This window comes from Pyrenophora tritici-repentis, chromosome 10, assembly GCF_003171515.1.
Source record: "Pyrenophora tritici-repentis strain M4 chromosome 10, whole genome shotgun sequence".
Classification (NCBI taxonomy): Eukaryota; Fungi; Ascomycota; class Dothideomycetes; order Pleosporales; family Pleosporaceae; genus Pyrenophora; species Pyrenophora tritici-repentis.
In genome coordinates, this window is record NC_089399.1 from 887,334 (window position 1) to 903,124 (window position 15,791).

At 52.6% G+C, this 15,791-nt stretch overlaps 8 protein-coding genes across 8 annotated transcripts; 6 read left to right on the forward strand and 2 right to left on the reverse strand.

Moving 5' to 3' along the window:
• Positions 1 to 224: 224 nt before the first annotated feature.
• On the forward strand, positions 225 to 329 carry PtrM4_041650 (uncharacterized protein; the record flags this gene model as incomplete). The annotated part of the gene is made up of 1 exon (XM_066104427.1): positions 225 to 329. One exon carries the CDS (start codon positions 225 to 227, stop codon positions 327 to 329), a length of 105 nt encoding a protein of 34 aa, XP_065958991.1.
• Positions 330 to 6,376: 6,047 nt separating this feature from the next.
• PtrM4_041660 (uncharacterized protein) lies at positions 6,377 to 7,332 on the reverse strand (the record flags this gene model as incomplete). Its single annotated transcript, XM_001937513.1, has 2 exons — positions 6,377 to 7,005; positions 7,089 to 7,332. 2 exons carry the CDS (start codon positions 7,330 to 7,332, stop codon positions 6,377 to 6,379), a joined length of 873 nt encoding a protein of 290 aa, XP_001937548.1.
• A 221-nt stretch (positions 7,333 to 7,553) lies between these two features.
• On the forward strand, positions 7,554 to 8,980 carry PtrM4_041670 (Tom37-C multi-domain protein; the record flags this gene model as incomplete). Its single annotated transcript, XM_001937512.1, has 3 exons — positions 7,554 to 7,704; positions 7,755 to 7,896; positions 7,945 to 8,980. 3 exons carry the CDS (start codon positions 7,554 to 7,556, stop codon positions 8,978 to 8,980), a joined length of 1,329 nt encoding a protein of 442 aa, XP_001937547.1.
• Positions 8,981 to 9,486: 506 nt separating this feature from the next.
• On the forward strand, positions 9,487 to 10,804 carry PtrM4_041680 (Pil1 domain containing protein; the record flags this gene model as incomplete). The annotated part of the gene is made up of 5 exons (XM_001937511.2): positions 9,487 to 9,604; positions 9,716 to 9,849; positions 9,907 to 10,090; positions 10,139 to 10,451; positions 10,504 to 10,804. 5 exons carry the CDS (start codon positions 9,487 to 9,489, stop codon positions 10,802 to 10,804), a joined length of 1,050 nt encoding a protein of 349 aa, XP_001937546.1.
• Positions 10,805 to 11,614: 810 nt separating this feature from the next.
• On the forward strand, positions 11,615 to 13,010 carry PtrM4_041690 (MmsB, 3-hydroxyisobutyrate dehydrogenase and related beta-hydroxyacid dehydrogenase; the record flags this gene model as incomplete). Its single annotated transcript, XM_001937510.2, has 2 exons — positions 11,615 to 12,367; positions 12,462 to 13,010. The coding sequence occupies 2 exons, from the start codon at positions 11,615 to 11,617 to the stop codon at positions 13,008 to 13,010; spliced, it is 1,302 nt and encodes a 433-aa protein (XP_001937545.1).
• A 726-nt stretch (positions 13,011 to 13,736) lies between these two features.
• On the reverse strand, positions 13,737 to 14,469 carry PtrM4_041700 (MIND kinetochore complex component Nnf1; the record flags this gene model as incomplete). Its single annotated transcript, XM_001937509.1, has 2 exons — positions 13,737 to 14,016; positions 14,084 to 14,469. 2 exons carry the CDS (start codon positions 14,467 to 14,469, stop codon positions 13,737 to 13,739), a joined length of 666 nt encoding a protein of 221 aa, XP_001937544.1.
• A 243-nt stretch (positions 14,470 to 14,712) lies between these two features.
• Positions 14,713 to 14,955, forward strand: PtrM4_041710 (uncharacterized protein; the record flags this gene model as incomplete). Its single annotated transcript, XM_066104428.1, has 1 exon — positions 14,713 to 14,955. The coding sequence occupies one exon, from the start codon at positions 14,713 to 14,715 to the stop codon at positions 14,953 to 14,955; it is 243 nt and encodes an 80-aa protein (XP_065958992.1).
• Positions 14,956 to 15,186: 231 nt separating this feature from the next.
• Positions 15,187 to 15,655, forward strand: PtrM4_041720 (uncharacterized protein; the record flags this gene model as incomplete). The annotated part of the gene is made up of 2 exons (XM_001937508.2): positions 15,187 to 15,412; positions 15,468 to 15,655. 2 exons carry the CDS (start codon positions 15,187 to 15,189, stop codon positions 15,653 to 15,655), a joined length of 414 nt encoding a protein of 137 aa, XP_001937543.2.
• Between the last annotated feature and the right edge of the window lie 136 nt (positions 15,656 to 15,791).

Below are 15,791 nucleotides of genomic sequence, written 5' to 3' on the forward strand. Positions count from 1 at the left end.
GGAGACAAAGTGCAAAAAAGCAGTGGGCCGAGCGTCAATGATCAACCGGAGACGATGGATACCGTGATTGGATCTTCCTGGGGGTGAATTGATCTTGTTGGCTACTCGGTATGAAGCGGCTCGCTAAAAGCCACGACGCCTGGCACCGGAGGTCACAAGATGAAGATGAAGATGATGATTGCTTCAAACGGCCATGCAGCGGTGAGCAAGCTCGCTGCTCGACAATGGAAGCTTTTGCTAGAGCGGCAGCGGCAGTTGCAGGTTCCAACGGTCTTTTGCTAGCTTCGTCCTATTGTAACGAGTTCCGACCACCTGGTTCTACTGACTAGGCAACGGCCAAATCGCGACTCGCAACGGCGTCCGTGTTGAGACGACGACAAGGGGTTTTTTTGGGTCTTGGGTATTCACCGCTAGCGGTGAGTCAGAGACGAGGGAACAAATGACGAAAGCGCCGAATAGCGTCCATGACGATTAGGGTTTTCATTTGGCTGCATTCCAACTCAGAGCACTCTGTGCTAGTAAGGCTGCTACCCACAGACCCACGATCTGCATGCAGAACGTGGCAGGTGTGGAATTGCGGGCGTTGAGTCAGAAGTGATCTCTGCCAGGGATAGTAGGTAATGGGCAAGAAAGAAAAATGAAGCCAGCAGGTTTATTGCACTGTATCCAAGCACCAATGCCGGTTTCCACCTACATGTTGTGCACCGCAGGCGTTAGGCCATGTCTTGGGCGGGACGCCTGCCTTGGAGCCTGCAGCTATACTAAGAAGTTGACGTCTGGCTTGACACTGCCCACGTCGCACATGGACGAGCAAACCAAGGCAGGCTGGAGAAGTGACCCACTCGAACCGATTGGCCCGTGGCCTTGCGTACTCCACGTACAGTACAGGATTATTGTATTGGTAAGTATAGCTTTGTATGCATCAGACCGGTACTCCGCCATTGCAGCCCATATGCCAATCTATACGGCAGGTACGGCTCACCCGGGGTGAGACGGGTAGATCGAAGATGAGAGCGGAAGTCAACGGCTCATTGTCCAATCCCTACTCCAATGTCTACTCTTGCTGAAACCAAGGACAATACACTTTCGGACTTGTCGTATTCGCAGTCGGACGCGGAGTGCAGCGCGAGCTGACTGCGCCTCCGTTCGCGCGCTGAGAGCCGAGCCGTCCTTGGGCTACGATATGCACATACGTATCGTACGTGCCTGAAATATTTTCGGCATGCGGATCCGAATATCAAGACACAGTCAGCGCGTGCGGACATGCTGGCTGAATAATGTGGTGTGGATGGACCCGCTCGGAGCCCTGGATCGAGGGGGGCATTGGCGTCGGATTGCGGCGCAGGCATCCATCTCATGGTACTTAGTGCCTAACCGCGCGACGCGCTGTTTGCTGTACATGAAGGCCTCAAAACGCCGGATACGAAGTTTGAACGTGAAGAGGGTCCAACGGCTAATCACTGTGGAGACTGGCGAATTTGATTTGTCCTGTTTGAGCGGTGTAGCCGTCGACTGCATGGCAAAGGGGAGCGAAATTTGGTAGACAAAGATATTACGCCAACTAGCGTAGCATAGTCGCAGTACTTTTCTTCGCCTAGCCATGCATCTCTTGGCTGGCCAACCTGTCAAGGGTCATCTGCCACAGTTGGAAGCCTAGCATGGCTCCCTGGATGCTCTGCACTCGTGCCTGAACGGGCTGCAGGCCTGAAGCAAGCAACTGCCCTGCTACCGCGCGGTCAAGAGGGTGTGAGACGATCATCGCTTGCTTACCGCGCTGCCTTTTCCAAGCTGAAGTGCGCCAAGTATCGTCGTTCCTGCACAAGCCGGGTTGCTGCCGTGACATCTCAGGCGAACCGGTCACGCGCAAGGTTTCGGTCGTAGCGAGACAGGAACACGCCCGGGCAAAGGAGGACCCAGATTCACTCAAGAATACGTCACACAGCGCTTGTCGTGGTAGTGGTCGTGGTCGTGGCCGAGCTTGTAATGTACAGGTGCCTAATTGTGGAGGCTGACGAGGCAAACCTTCTCTCCTCATACACACGCGGCCGCGCTTGCAAAGGACGGTGGGGTGGATCCTGTCACTACCATGTGCCTTAGCGGGTATCAAAGAGGGTGTGGACGGGAGCTATGGTGCGGGCTGATGACGGGCCAACACTCGTAGCCGAACACATGCTCCTTGTGCCCACTTTCTCACTCAGCAGCCAAAAACAGCCAGTATCAGAGTCATCGCTTCGTCAGGCTTACATACCATGTCGGAATGTCTCCGATGCTGTTGAGTCCGTCTGACTTGCATACACGTTTCACCTTGAGCAATAAAAGAGGCAATGTAAGAGTAAGAGTGGGTGATCTTAATAGACCAAACGATTAATGCTACGGGACAATATTGGGTATTCCTCCAGGCTATGGTGCCGCCGGACCAGTAACAAAAACTCCGCCAGTTAACAAAGCTATCATGTACAACCGGGTCCCAAGCGCCGACCAACGCATGTCCAAAAACAGTAAAAACGCTGATTATTACAGGTAGGTAAGGGTGCCAATAAGTCAAGTAGGCGTCTATAGAGAAGATTCGTTCCGTCCACCCGAGCCAGCGCGTGTGTGGGATATGCAAGCGTAGCCATGGACCGATGACCAGCTACACCCGGCAAATGAGCCAGGGTCACATGTTTCGGGACGTCGTGGACACCATGTGTTGGAGTCGGAGGCACCAGTGTCGACATTGCTACCAGTGAATGCGTAGATTGCCTTTAACCGGTGATAGCGTCGAGTGTCAGGTGAGCAACAAGGAGTAGTTCTGATCCTGAGGCACGAGGTGCGTCGTACTGAATGCGGCAGATGCTCTGCATGATGGCGACATTCCAGGCGGCAGTGTGGGTGCTCCAAGTTGTGGATGATAAGGAATTAAGGTGGAGTAGGCGGATAAGGATGCGTAGTCGATATCAATGCTGAGCTGCCAAATAAATTATGAGAGTCGTTGACATGGTCGTCTATTTGGACTTGGTTGGGACCGCAGGAAGAGGGCAGGTTGGTGGTGGGCCAGGGCAAGGTGGGAGGTTCTGTCCGGCCATGTTGCACTCGCTGTAGGTAAGAGCAGCCATTGGATGAGTTGATATTAGGTTGTTGGTGGGTTGATTGGAAGGCGAGTTATTGTAGTGGTGGTAGTAGTAGTAGTAGTAGTAGTAGTAGTAGTAGTAGTCGTTGAAGATGTGAGAGTCGTTGTCGTAGACGTTGATGGTGTAGAAGACTGCAGAGATGTATACTCTTCGTGGTAGTCGAGGATGGTGGATGATGAAACGATTTCTGGTCGTGGTGGGGGGTCAACGTATTTATGCTTGTGCTCAGATTGCAGAGGCCCAAAATGTCGGTCAGAGCTACGTACCTTGACGATGGTGTGTAATGGCGCTAGGCAGCGCATGGCACGGTCCAAGCGGTGAAAGAGGCGTTGGGCTGATGAGCAGGAAAGGGGTGGCTCCTGGTGTGTGCATGAGCTAAAGCACGGCGAAACATCGCTGATCCCGGTCAGATAATTCGCAGGGGTAAAAGGAAACACGAACCTGCGCGTTACCGCTTGCCGTTTCATCAGCCTCGTGACCGTATGAAGATGATGTTGATCCAGTCATGTCGCAGTTGGCGCTCCTCGCGGCATGTCGTTGGTACAACGCATCACCTCTGGCGTATAGCAGCAGGCAGAGGGCGCATAATACATGGGAAATACCATTACGAGTCTGACATCACCTGTTGTTCCATGACATTGTCCGCGTCTTGTTAGTCTTATTAGTCGACATGGCTAGTGCGAACGGTCGTGATAATTGAAACATGGCCCTCCTTTTCCCACCCGCCAGTGCGCAGGGCTGCTGCCATCAGTCGCCACCTTGGGTCGGCCTGCTAACTTGGGAGGAGGGTTTGCTTGCCATGCCTGCAAAAGCTTCAGGAACAGGCTGCGCTCGGTGTCTATACCCGTGCGTGTCAGAATTAGGTCCTGACACTGCGACAACAAATTTCGGTCGCACAATTTGCGACGTCGCCTATTTGCCCGCAACCGCCCACCGTGTCCTGGGAGTCGACCGCCCACCGCCCTCCGCCCACCGTCTTCGAGCGCAGGACGGAGATCTAGCGCGCATGCCCACCTTCTCCCGTGCTTCTCCCAAGCTTCCATGTAATTTCAATCCGAGAAAGGCCCCTAGAATTTTTCCTCTCCACTGCGGGCTGCTGATGCATGCCCGTGCTGGTACGGTACAGTAGCAGTCTGATGCACCAACCCGTCTTTGCTTGTTTGCACCTGGCACCGTCATGGTCACGCAGACTGTACGGTACTGGTATGGTAGGGTAGCTGTGCAAAAAAGGGCCCGAGAGAGTTTAGCTTTTTGCCCTTGGTCAGGATGAGCGCAAATCGCACACGCAACGATGTCATGCTTATTTTCGTCCTTCTAGTTAGTCTGTCGGCCGCCTTGATGCGATTCGTGTTAATCCCGGCCTCGCGCTTGTGTCAAGGCAGACGCCGGCGCCCTGTATGCCCTGTTGCCCTTTTCTCCCTCCGGCCATCACCAGTGGCTGGCAGTGGCTGCTCGATAAAGGTTATACCACAAGGTCGGCTGGTCCGGAAGAAGAGAGTTGAGCGAGCGGGATTCAGCCACTTGGCCTTGAGTCTATTCTACCGTGTCGCAGCTTGGAGGCTGTACCAGCACCCATCTCCACGTGGTCCGCCAAGTCTCATGTTTGAGCCTGCAAAAGCGTTTGTTTGATTTACATTCGCAATATGTCTCTGCACCCCTCTAGGCCCTAGTCCGGTCCCAATGGGGACGACCACGACTATCGTGCCCTTTGCAACCTGGTTACCGATCGCCAAAAGCAAGAGAGATTTGCCTTGGATTTGCCTTGGATTTCCCTTGGATGCTGGCAGAAAAACTAAAGACACATTGCGATGCACGTATCAAGATCCGTAAGCGATCTACAGGGGCAGCCGTTACGTCAAAGCTTGGGAAAAATAGCCATCGTCCTCACCATTGCCACCCTCCGGTAGTTCAGTCTCAACCCTACAGAAAAACTGCCGTTTCAGACCAGTGGAGCGGGCATGCGCTGCTGTTACAGATCAATGCAGAAGTCGTGCGACGAAATCGGAGATATGCTCCCAGCAGGCAACGTTTAGGGGCTGCTAAGCGTTCCAGCAGAGCGGACGACGCGGAGAGGCGAGGCGACCGAGCGTTCAGTCGGCCTGCCGTTAATTGACAGCTCACCAGATCGGTGCCGCGCCCACGGGAAGTTGCCTTGAGCCTTGAGGCTGAGGCTGATAGGTAATCTGCTTTCTATCATGCCACGAACCATGGCACATCCGCTGCAATACTCCACCCTTGGCCGCCTGCCTCGCCGTTCATTCACACCATCTCACGACATCAATAAGCCTCCTATTACCCGTACAGCAGGGACTACCTGCAATAACAATCTTCTTGTAGGCAAGGCCAAAAAAAAGTATTGCGTATTGCCACTAAACTCTATTTGCCGGCTCCGCACAAGTCGTAACAGCTTTGCCGATCCATGCGTCACAGCTTCACAGCTTCTCCCATGTGGGCGCTTTTGTCGCCTATCGTGACGATAACGATAGCTGAGTTTGTCGTCGTCAGCAGATCTATTCTGATATGGGACGTCCATGTGCGCTGCTGCAGGTACGCGCAAGCCAGTCGTACAATATGTGGCTTGCGCTGCTCAACTCTAAACGATCAACTGTGGCGCCACATACTTTTGGGGCCGGCGAGTCCGGAGCACTAATTCGGTTGCTTTGGCGACAGCTTTTCCAGAAGAGGTATATCGGGATCGAAGAAGCTTTGCTCCATAGAGGCACCGCGCTGACATGTGCCAAGGGCGTCGTGATGGACCTTTGGTCGCAACACAGAATGAAGCCCTGTACCTTAGCAGCCTTAATGTAGCCAGAACGCGCCGTAAACGTACCAGACTGCCTTGATTCGATTGTCGTGAATATTGCATCTTCCACGTGTACGCCATCTGTATCACACTTTCCCCTGAACCGCACGTCAGGACCGCCTACCCAAGGCCATACCAAGACAAGGATTACTTCCTATTTCCACGCATAACTCGCCATCACAGCTCTTTGGCTGTAGGGCCTATTCTCCAGCTTGTGAATATGTCTTTTGCCTGACGTTGCACGAACGCACACCCGTTACACACATGTCGGCGCAATCATTCGGTGCAATGAAAAGCACATTGCGTTCGTAGAGAAAGAAGCATGAATTGGAGCCCTGGCGGCCAAGGGTCGGCCAACCGTGTCCATGTAGTTATTTTCGGATTCGGTACCTGAAAACATCTGGAAGAAAGCCTGGGTTCCTTGTTTCGATAATAATAATGCATACACGGATACGATTGCGATTCATACGGCATCCTCTTCGTCGTCGACGGGCTCGGCCACGGCTTGCGTGGACACCCAATTTTCTAGCATGGCCTGGCTGGAAGTGGCACCGCTTGCTCCCGCTGGGTGTCGTACGCCACGGCGCTTAACGACCAAACATAGGATACGACCGTAAATACTGAAGCCATCATAGCATGTCTTCAGGCCAGGTTTCTTCTTGTCGCCATCCAAAGGCTCCTCGTCCTCGTCCTCTGCTTCATCACTTTTGCGGGACCTATTCTTTGGCTGTGTGGGAGAGGGTTCAGGGACGAACAAGTCTGAACCCTCGCTGTCGCTAAGTGCATCTGCACCTCGGTCAACCCTTGTAGCCTTTCCGCGTGTTGAGCGCCTAGATTGCTTTTCCGGCATGTTGGCTTCGGGGATATCATTGAGCTTGATGGTTTCGTTGTCCTCCTCTTCCCTGATCACTATAGGTTCTGCGACATCTTCGTTGATAACAAGCGGCTTCTCGCTAGTTCCCGTTGCAAGCCAGTTTGTGAGCTTACCCGAGTTGCTCTGAATGCGAGGCTTGTCCTTGAACACCTTTTGTTTCGTCAGGACCGAGTGACGAGAGGACAGTTCCGTCAGGAAGATTGAAACTTCGAAATCGTCTGACAGGAGGTTAGTTAGCTGCCTGGGGTAGAGTCCAGTGGGGATGCCTGTTTCATAGGTGATGACAGGCCGTGCATCTTACCTTGGACTACGACATCCTTTACTCCTTTTCTCTTTCCTTTGGAACCACCCCTGCCTTTTCCTCGTTCATTTTCTTCTCGAAGCTTGGGCAGTACGAGCGGTCGTATAGCTTGTATTACCCGTGGTAAAGCCGGGTTGTCGCGTTTCAGCAGCCACGCTTCTGCGTCCGCAGGCTGATCTAGATAGATGCGGACTTCCAGGACAGAGTGTTTTGTGATCCGCAAGTATCGGCGGAGAGGAGCCATCCTGCAGATTTGAAGGGCCTAGAGCGGGTCCTCCGACGTTGGTTGTGTTAGATGGCGGACGGCCATCGGCTGGCGAGATCGACGACGATGCGTGATCACGTGCGAACGTTCCGACGCTAGTTCCGATCGGCATGCGATTGCAGAAGTTCGTTCAGACGGTGGAGAAAGTGAGTTGGTACGTACATAGCACGCACACAACACATTGCAACGCAGCGAAAGAGATGGTGCTGGCGCTTCATGTATGGGGCCCAGCGTTTGGCCTCCCCTCGATAGAGCCCGAATGTATAGCTACTATAGCCTACTGCCAGCGCGTTATTCCGAGGGGACAATGGACACTAGTCGCTGAGCATGATGCTACGGTTGGAGTAACAGGTACATGCACTCATTCCTCCTCGAGTGGGACATGATTTGACCCAATGCAGAGAGCCTGCCGATCCTATTCGACGACGATGTTGCGACTGCATCTGGTTTCGAGGATATTGTTGCATATCTCCGCAACTATCCTGTCATCGCAAATGATCTTGATGCTAGTCTCTCCAGTCGTCAGCGAACCGATAGGACTGCGTAAGCATATCAATTGAAATGCTGAAATCTTTCTCATGAATGATGCAGTTTCATTACCTTCCTCCAGTCCACAGCGACCCCTCTGATCGACTTGTCACTCTACGTTTCTGCCGAGAACTACAACACTACTACCTCGTCGGCATATACTGCGATACTACCATGGTACGCCAACTACACAGTCCCTCCGAAGCGACGAGAGTTGGCGAGAACAAGGACGGCACACATGGGTTTGAGCAGTTTGGATGTGGACACGACAGCGGAGGACGGGTTTGCGCCAGGTCGAGGGACTGCATCGTCGGAATACGAGGCTGCCAAACGAGCCGCTGGTATACCGACCGAGAGCAAGGCCACCACTTCATTGAATATTGGACGCAGCAAAGGCCTGACCGGCCTCTTGGGTGGCCAAATGTACGCCGCCCGTTTCAAGCTGGATGCTCTTTCAGCGGACCTTTTGGACCCATTGTCCGACTTATTGGGGAGGCATGACTATCTCCTTCACGGAGAAGAAGCTTCCAGCTTGGATTGCCTTGCCTTTGGGTATCTGTCTCTACTAATATATCCACCAGTGCCTCAAGCGTGGCTAAGGGAGACGATCAAGATGAAATACCCACGCATTGGAGCATACGTAAACAAGCTTCATGGAGATCTGTTTCGCTACGACGAGGTCAAGCCTGCTGAGGTGTGGACCATTTCTAGCAGCAGTGCAAAGACGCCTAGAACTACACTGTTGCCGTGGGTCGCAAAATCGGAGACGTTTGCCTCGAAAGCATTGGCCAGTGCAAAGGAGATTGCCGGAAGCATTCCTGGCGTATCCAAGTTTTGGCGAGGATCGACAGCTGTGGCAGTGTCGAAGCGCAGCAAGTCCGAGCTCCCGTCTCCCTTGTTGGTCAACAGCCTCGTAGGCATTACAAGCGCGTTCACAGTGGGATTGGCGGCTCTGGCTATTCACCACCGTCGGTCGCCACGTGAGGGCGAGCTCATTTTTTGGGCATTGCGCCCAAGCGGTGGATTAGGCGAGGCTGGGAGTATCCTCGGGGTCTTCGCGGACCAGCTCCGTGATGGAGCGCTCTATTCCCAGTTTTAGACTTGATGCATCAGTTACAAGTCAAGGCAGCCAGGTGGTAGTATGTCAATAGCCGCAAGTGCAAAGCGAGTCACATCAGCCGGAAAGAAGATAGTCATTGGCGCCAATAGCTTACAAGCTTCTCGCCCCAAACCAGATTAGCCATAAAGCAGGGCAACCACTGCCGGCATGCCGTAGTCGGTGGAACCCTTCTTCAGTGTGCATATGATGCATCCACATATTAGTGAATGGTGCAACACAGTAGCACACGAGTATGTTATACTAGTCAAGCAATGCCAACACTGGCCAGGGCAGTGTGGAGGATGTGCCATGTGAGGCCCAGGGTTGCGGGCGAGCCCGAGAACATGATCGCCGTACAAAGTGGGGCTGAGCGAGGGATGGATACGTCATAGCATTGCCCTCACCCTTTAACAAAACGTCCGTCTTGCCGCGACACATCCGCGCCTTCCACGTCAACACCACATCGGAACCCTTACCAGCTTCACAAACAAGACACCTAGTTCAAGATGCACCGAACATACAGCATGCGCCAGTCTCGTGCGCCTACGGCGTCGCAGATTCAGAGCCCCCCGCCTCCTGCTTCTTCGACAAAGAGCGGGCGCTTCTTTGGCAAGGCCAACATCGGTACGTCATACAACTATTACTTGCGCTTCAGCGCAGTATTTGCCAAAGTCGTGGACAGAGTCAATTCCTCAATGTCATGTTTTTAGTGCTAACATGTCTTCTTCTTTCCAGGACATACGTTCCGCCACAAGTCTGCCGGCGCATTTGGCCCCGACCTTGCAAAGAAGCTTTCACAACTCGTCAAGATGGAGAAGAACGTCATGCGCAGCATGGAACTGGTTTCCAGGGAGCGCATGGAGGTCGCAGTATGTTTGTACCACGTTGCAAGCAACAAGACCGTATTGTACTAACTCCCCGTGTAGCAACAACTCTCCATTTGGGGCGAGGCTTGCGACGACGACGTCTCGGATGTCACTGACAAACTTGGTGTTCTCATCTATGAAATCGGCGAGCTTGAGGACCAATACGTCGATCGATACGACCAGTACCGCGTGACTATCAAGAGCATTCGCAACATTGAGGCTTCCGTCCAGCCCAGCCGCGACCGTGAGTTGCAATTGCACGTGCTATGTGAACCAAATTAAAATATTGCAGGCAAGCAGAAAATCACCGATCAGATTGCTCAACTGAAGTACAAGGAGCCCAACTCCCCCAAGATTGTTGTGCTTGAACAAGAACTTGTCCGCGCTGAGGCCGAGTCTCTGGTCGCCGAGGCCCAGCTTTCTAACATTACGCGTGAGAAACTCAAGGCAGCTTTCACTTATCAATTCGATGCAATGCGCGAACATTGCGAGAAGTTGGCCATCATCGCCGGTTACGGCAAGCACCTTCTCGAGCTTGTTGATGATACCCCGGTCACCCCCGGTGAGACTCGTCAGGCATACGACGGATACGAGGCTAGCAAGGCGTACGTATCTCTCCACCATGTTCCCGAATATATTTCCACTAACACGCCACAGTATCATCCAGGACTGCGAGGATGCTCTTACCAACTGGGTTTCCCAGAACGCCTCCGTCTCTGCCAAACTCTCTCAGCGATCGCGTACCCTTTCTCAGCGTCGCCGCAACCGCAACCACAGTGAGGGTGTCGACCTATCAGGCCAAGACCAGGCCCTCGACAGGGAATCTGGCCTTTGGATTCCCGCCTCAGAGCACCATGGTAACGGTTACCAGGGCGAGGAACTTGACGATGACATCAACTCCACCATTGCTAGCGAGCACCAGCGTGGTCGGGAAGACGAGAGGATTGTTGCTGCTTAGACGTCTTACTGACGCGTTGGACAGTGTTCCACTTTCCGTCATCTAATAGTCCATCTTTGCAAGGATCGACGATGTATACCCCTGACGGAAGAGTCGGTAACACTGCGGAGCTCGATCCAACTTATCATTTTCATGTGGCTTGGGCCATGTGAAGTGCAATGTTCTGGATGGTGTGCTGCAAGCTCTGGTCTATTCTCGGATATCAAAGTTTTTGACGATTTTTATGATGCGGTACGTTCGTATAGGAGAGTTGTGGTAAATACAGTAATGAAAGAGTCTTTATATGCTTACCTTCGTCATGTGTGCACGACCTCGTTCGACCTCTGTGCTGTCTCGTAAACCCCGGCCGGGTTCCCCAAATTAGGATCCCTTGGGCCCATCGTTCATTTGCCGACAGCCCACTTTCGGCGGGGGGAAGATGCCCCGCGTTACTGTCTTGGTCATAGTGCGGGGTAGCGATGATGAAAGTCAATGGCCGAGGACGGCTGTTTTACCGGCTAAGAGGATTCGTAAGTACCTGAGAGTGATTTTCGTGTGGGGGTGACGTGTACAGGGTGGAGTAATATAGAGGAGTAGCCTCGTTCCTACTACACACCGTACCACCTGCACTTGACGGGACAGAAAAGAGCAAGGACTACACATGAGGGGTTCATAAGAAGGAAGTTACGATACATCCAAACTTGACAGCTCTGCAACTTGACATCACACGTCGTCAACGGGCTATTCGTATCCCAAACACAACACGCCATACTCTCATACCAGCCCCTCAGTATAAATCACACCTCAAAAAAGAACCATCAAACTTCAACAATGGCATCCAAACCCGCAGTTGGCTTCTGCGGCCTCGGAGCCATGGGCATGGGCATGGCAACCCATCTCGTCAAGCAAGGCTACCCCGTAACCGGCTTCGACGTCTACCCGCCCTCGCTAGAAAAGTTCAAAGCCGCAGGCGGCACGCCTTCATCCTCGCTTTCTGAGTCTGCTAAAGATAAGCCATTCTACATTGTCATGGTGGCTACAGCCATGCAAACGCAACCCGCGCTCTTCGAAAAAGACGGCATTGTAGCTGCGCTACCCAAGGGCGCAACGCTCTTCCTGTGCTCCACGGTACCAAGCGCGTATGCGAAGAGCGTGGAGAAGGAATTGGTTGACATTGGCCGCTCGGATATCCACTTCATCGACGCGCCTGTTTCTGGGGGCGCTGCAAGGGCGGCTGAGGGTACGTTGTCGATTATGGCGGGAGCGTCTGCAGCGGCGTTTGAGAAGGGCACGGAGTTGCTCAAGGAGATGTCTGCGCCAACCAAGTTGTATCTTGTTGATGGTGGGGTCGGCGCTGGTAGCAATATGAAAATGGTGCATCAAGTGCTTGCTGCCGTACACGTTTTGGCACTCAACGAAGCTTATGGGTTTGCGGCGCGTTTGGGGCTCAATGGCAAGGATGTGCTGGATAGGGTTGTGGGCAGTCCGGGGTGGAGCTGGATGTTTGAGAATCGCAGTTTGAGAACTTTGAAGGAGGATTATTTTCCCGGGGCGAGTGCTGTGACTATTATTCTCAAGGATACGGTATGTTCTCTTTCTTCTGTTTTTACCCCGGTACCCACAAGCTTCTGTTCTCCGGAGTAGAAGTCCGAGGAAGAGTTTCACTAACATGATATAGGGTATCATAACAACCATGTCCCGCGACATCCGCTTCCCAGCAACAATGTGCTCCATCGCCGAGCAGGTCTACTTCTCCGCCGTAGACCGCGGTCTCGGCCCCAACGATGACGGCGGCATCGTCCGTCTCTGGACCACCGATCCAGTCGCAAACATTACATGTACCCTCTCCCCCGAAGACAAGGAGACCAAACTCCAGCGCGTCGTCGACCTGCTAACCGGCATCCACCTTGTCGGCGCTGCGGAATCCCTATCCCTGGCCAAGCACGTTGGTATCCCGCTGCAGCAGTTTTACGGCTTGGCACTGGATGCCGCGGGTGCAAGTACCATGTTTAAGGAGGCGGGTAAGCAGATGATTGAAGTGTTGGAGGGTAGAAATGATGGCAAGGGTAAGGTGCTGGATGCGTATGCGGAGGTGTTGAAGATGGCGGTTGAGCAGGCGCAGGCAGCTAGGTGTCCGGTTTATCTGGGTACTGCGGCTTTCAACGTCTTGTTGCAGACGAGGGATGAGTTGAGCTTCGCGGCGTTGTTGAAGTACTATGCACCTTAAGGGTGGAATGGGGTACCTTTTCTTGGTAATCTAATAAAAAGCTTCGAGTTACACGGAATTTAAAAGACGTGCTGATGAGCATGCAATAAAAGAGAAATTTATCAATCCGCTCCTTTGAATTTCACTTGATGATCTTCGCGTGTTGAGTAAAAAACAGTTGTAGAGAGAACTAAGTCAACACCCTCTATGCCACATACGAAATGCAGGGTGTCGACCCGTGTAATTCTCTCTGTAGCTGTCTCTTCCTCAATTTGCGCAAATCTTTAACTGAGATACTTGTGTTGTCCATCTCTTTTGCCGTACACTGTAGATATGGCCAACTTCTCGTGTCTGCACGACTTCGTACACTCCTTTCTATGCTGCGGAATATGCCAGTCACTCGATACGCCAGGCGTATGGAGCCTCCCAAAGTGCCACCTTCATTCGCTGTTAGCGTTTACAGTGGTAGCACCGGTGGCTAGAAGTCCACTTTTCGTAGCACCAAGGTTCACACCTGTGGTGATCGGTCCTCAGTGGAAAGGGCATCAGAGTCACAGTCTGAGGAGACGACTGTCTGCTTGCTGCTGACCCTAAGCCGTCTGACTTCGCGTCTAAGGAGCCTCTGGCCTCCTTGCCACCAAGAATTTGTGGTAATGTGCGGTATCCATCCTTCCCAGATCAAACCGCCACCCGCATCGCAACAGCCCTCGAACTATTCTTCACATAAATCAATCCACGCCTGTATATTCAAGTTCTCATCTCCATCTCCAGCTCTCTCGTCTCCTTGCTGAGCTCCTGCACCTCATCTTGCGCCATCATCTGTGCACTAATATCCAGATCTTGTATAACGTTTTCCAAGCCGCGGACCAGCGCCTCGATCTCAGCGCGCTGTGCGGTTACAGTAGACAGTAGCTTGGTGTTTGACTGCTGAGTTTCTGCAAGTTTCGTGTTCATGTCGTTCGCTTGTTTCTCGAGGTAGGGCATAAGGTGTGCTAGGTGTATTTCAGAGGGCGAGAGTGTGTGAGGGCTGTGCAAGTCAGGTAGATTAGCATTGGGGACATTGTTGAGCGAGGCAGTTGGGTTGATGTGCTTACGGAATAGGGGTTTCCACAGGCCCGCCATTCGCATTCGATTCGGCGCGTTTCTTCCTCAGTTTCGCATCCTCGATACATTGGTCTAGGGAATTAAGCAGCTTGACTACATTCCTCCTCTCCATGATATCTTCAAAGTTGCTCTTCCATGTTCGGTCTAGTTGGTCTACAATCTGGCCTCGCAGGTTATCCAGCACTTCTGGACTGTATTGTGCAGCGGTGGGGAAACAGGAAGCAAAGTTCTTGGCGGAGCATTTGTCCAGTGTGGCTTTTGAGGCTTGGTTGAACACATTGATCAGACCTTGCGCGCGAGGGCCTGGGGCGTCGGCGATGGGCGGGGCGGGTGTGGGAGACGGGGAGCGCGAGTTAGGTTCTGTGGCGGTGGGCATCTTGGGCTAGCGGTTCTGAGGCGATTTGTGACGAAACGGCTTGTTCCTGTCTCCAAGAATCGCGGAAGTGATGTCGCTGGCTCCGAAGCTGTGTTTACACAAAAACACGCTAACCTTGCACGTGATAGCGCGCTACGCTAAGCATGACCCCACTTCCCCGCAGCCTACTTCTCCAGCGGATGTTCAACAACCTTTTTGAAAACAACTACCACCTCAAAGGTAACGGTGTTGCGTCCTGAAAACATGGCGCCGTCAAGTTTACCCGCAAGACCTGGTGGTCCGCCCCCGATGATTAGAAAGGGTCCAGTGCGTGTCAGGAAGGTCGAGAAGAAGCGCAAGCGCAAGGGCAAAGCCATCGACAAGTTAGTCGCGCTCTTCGACTCCGGAAAGATCGACCTAGCCACAAAGGATGAGGCTAAAGCCCCAGAAGACAGTAGTGTTGCGAACCTACTGGCTGAACCCAATGTGTATGAAAAAGAATATTGATGAATTTGTCAATTAAGCATTTTGTACAGTATATTTTCTGAGATTTCTTAACTAACACATACCTTACTTAGACCTAGCAAGCAAACCAAGAGACAAAAGCATCTGGCTCGCGGATTACCGGAAGAAAAGATTTTCGAGCAGTATGAATGCAGGGTCTGCCACGTACTTTGTCTGGACAAGGGAGCGCGTCCGCCTAAAGGAGGTGGTATGGGTATATGCTTCGACTGCGATATGGCTGCATTGGTGGTAAAGCCTCTCCGCGGCAACATCGTCATCCTGCGGAAACACCGACGAGTGCGCTTCTGCCTCGTCTGCGGACATGCAGTTTGTCAGCCGCGCAATTCCAAGCACAGTAGATACTGTGCTTGTATCATCAGTCTTCTATCGGCCAAGTCGAAGGAGGAAGCTGTTGAGATTGAGAGGATTGCTGCTTATGAGATCTGCAAGGAACTTCGTGGTAAGAGCACGATTGGAATGCGGCGTGTTTCAGTATGCTAATATGGTTGTTCTAGTCGCTAAGCCCGAGGAACTGCCTACGTACAAGCCAGAGTTTAAGCTGGAGACAACACCATTGCCTGGAATCTCGTCTGGATCCTTGTTCATTCACGAAAAGCAGAAGGCCATCAAGCAACAGATTCTCGAGGAGTCGCGCTCTGATATGAATAAGCATCAAGAAGAAGTATCCGCTATGGAAGTCTAAGGTTTCTGGGGTCGAACAGTCCACCCAAGTTGGAAGAAGACAAGCACGACAAGGAAGCGCATCAAGTGATTTAGCGAATGAGAAATGGACACCACATGGTTTGACCATATCGGGGAAGGCTAAGATTTCTGGAGCC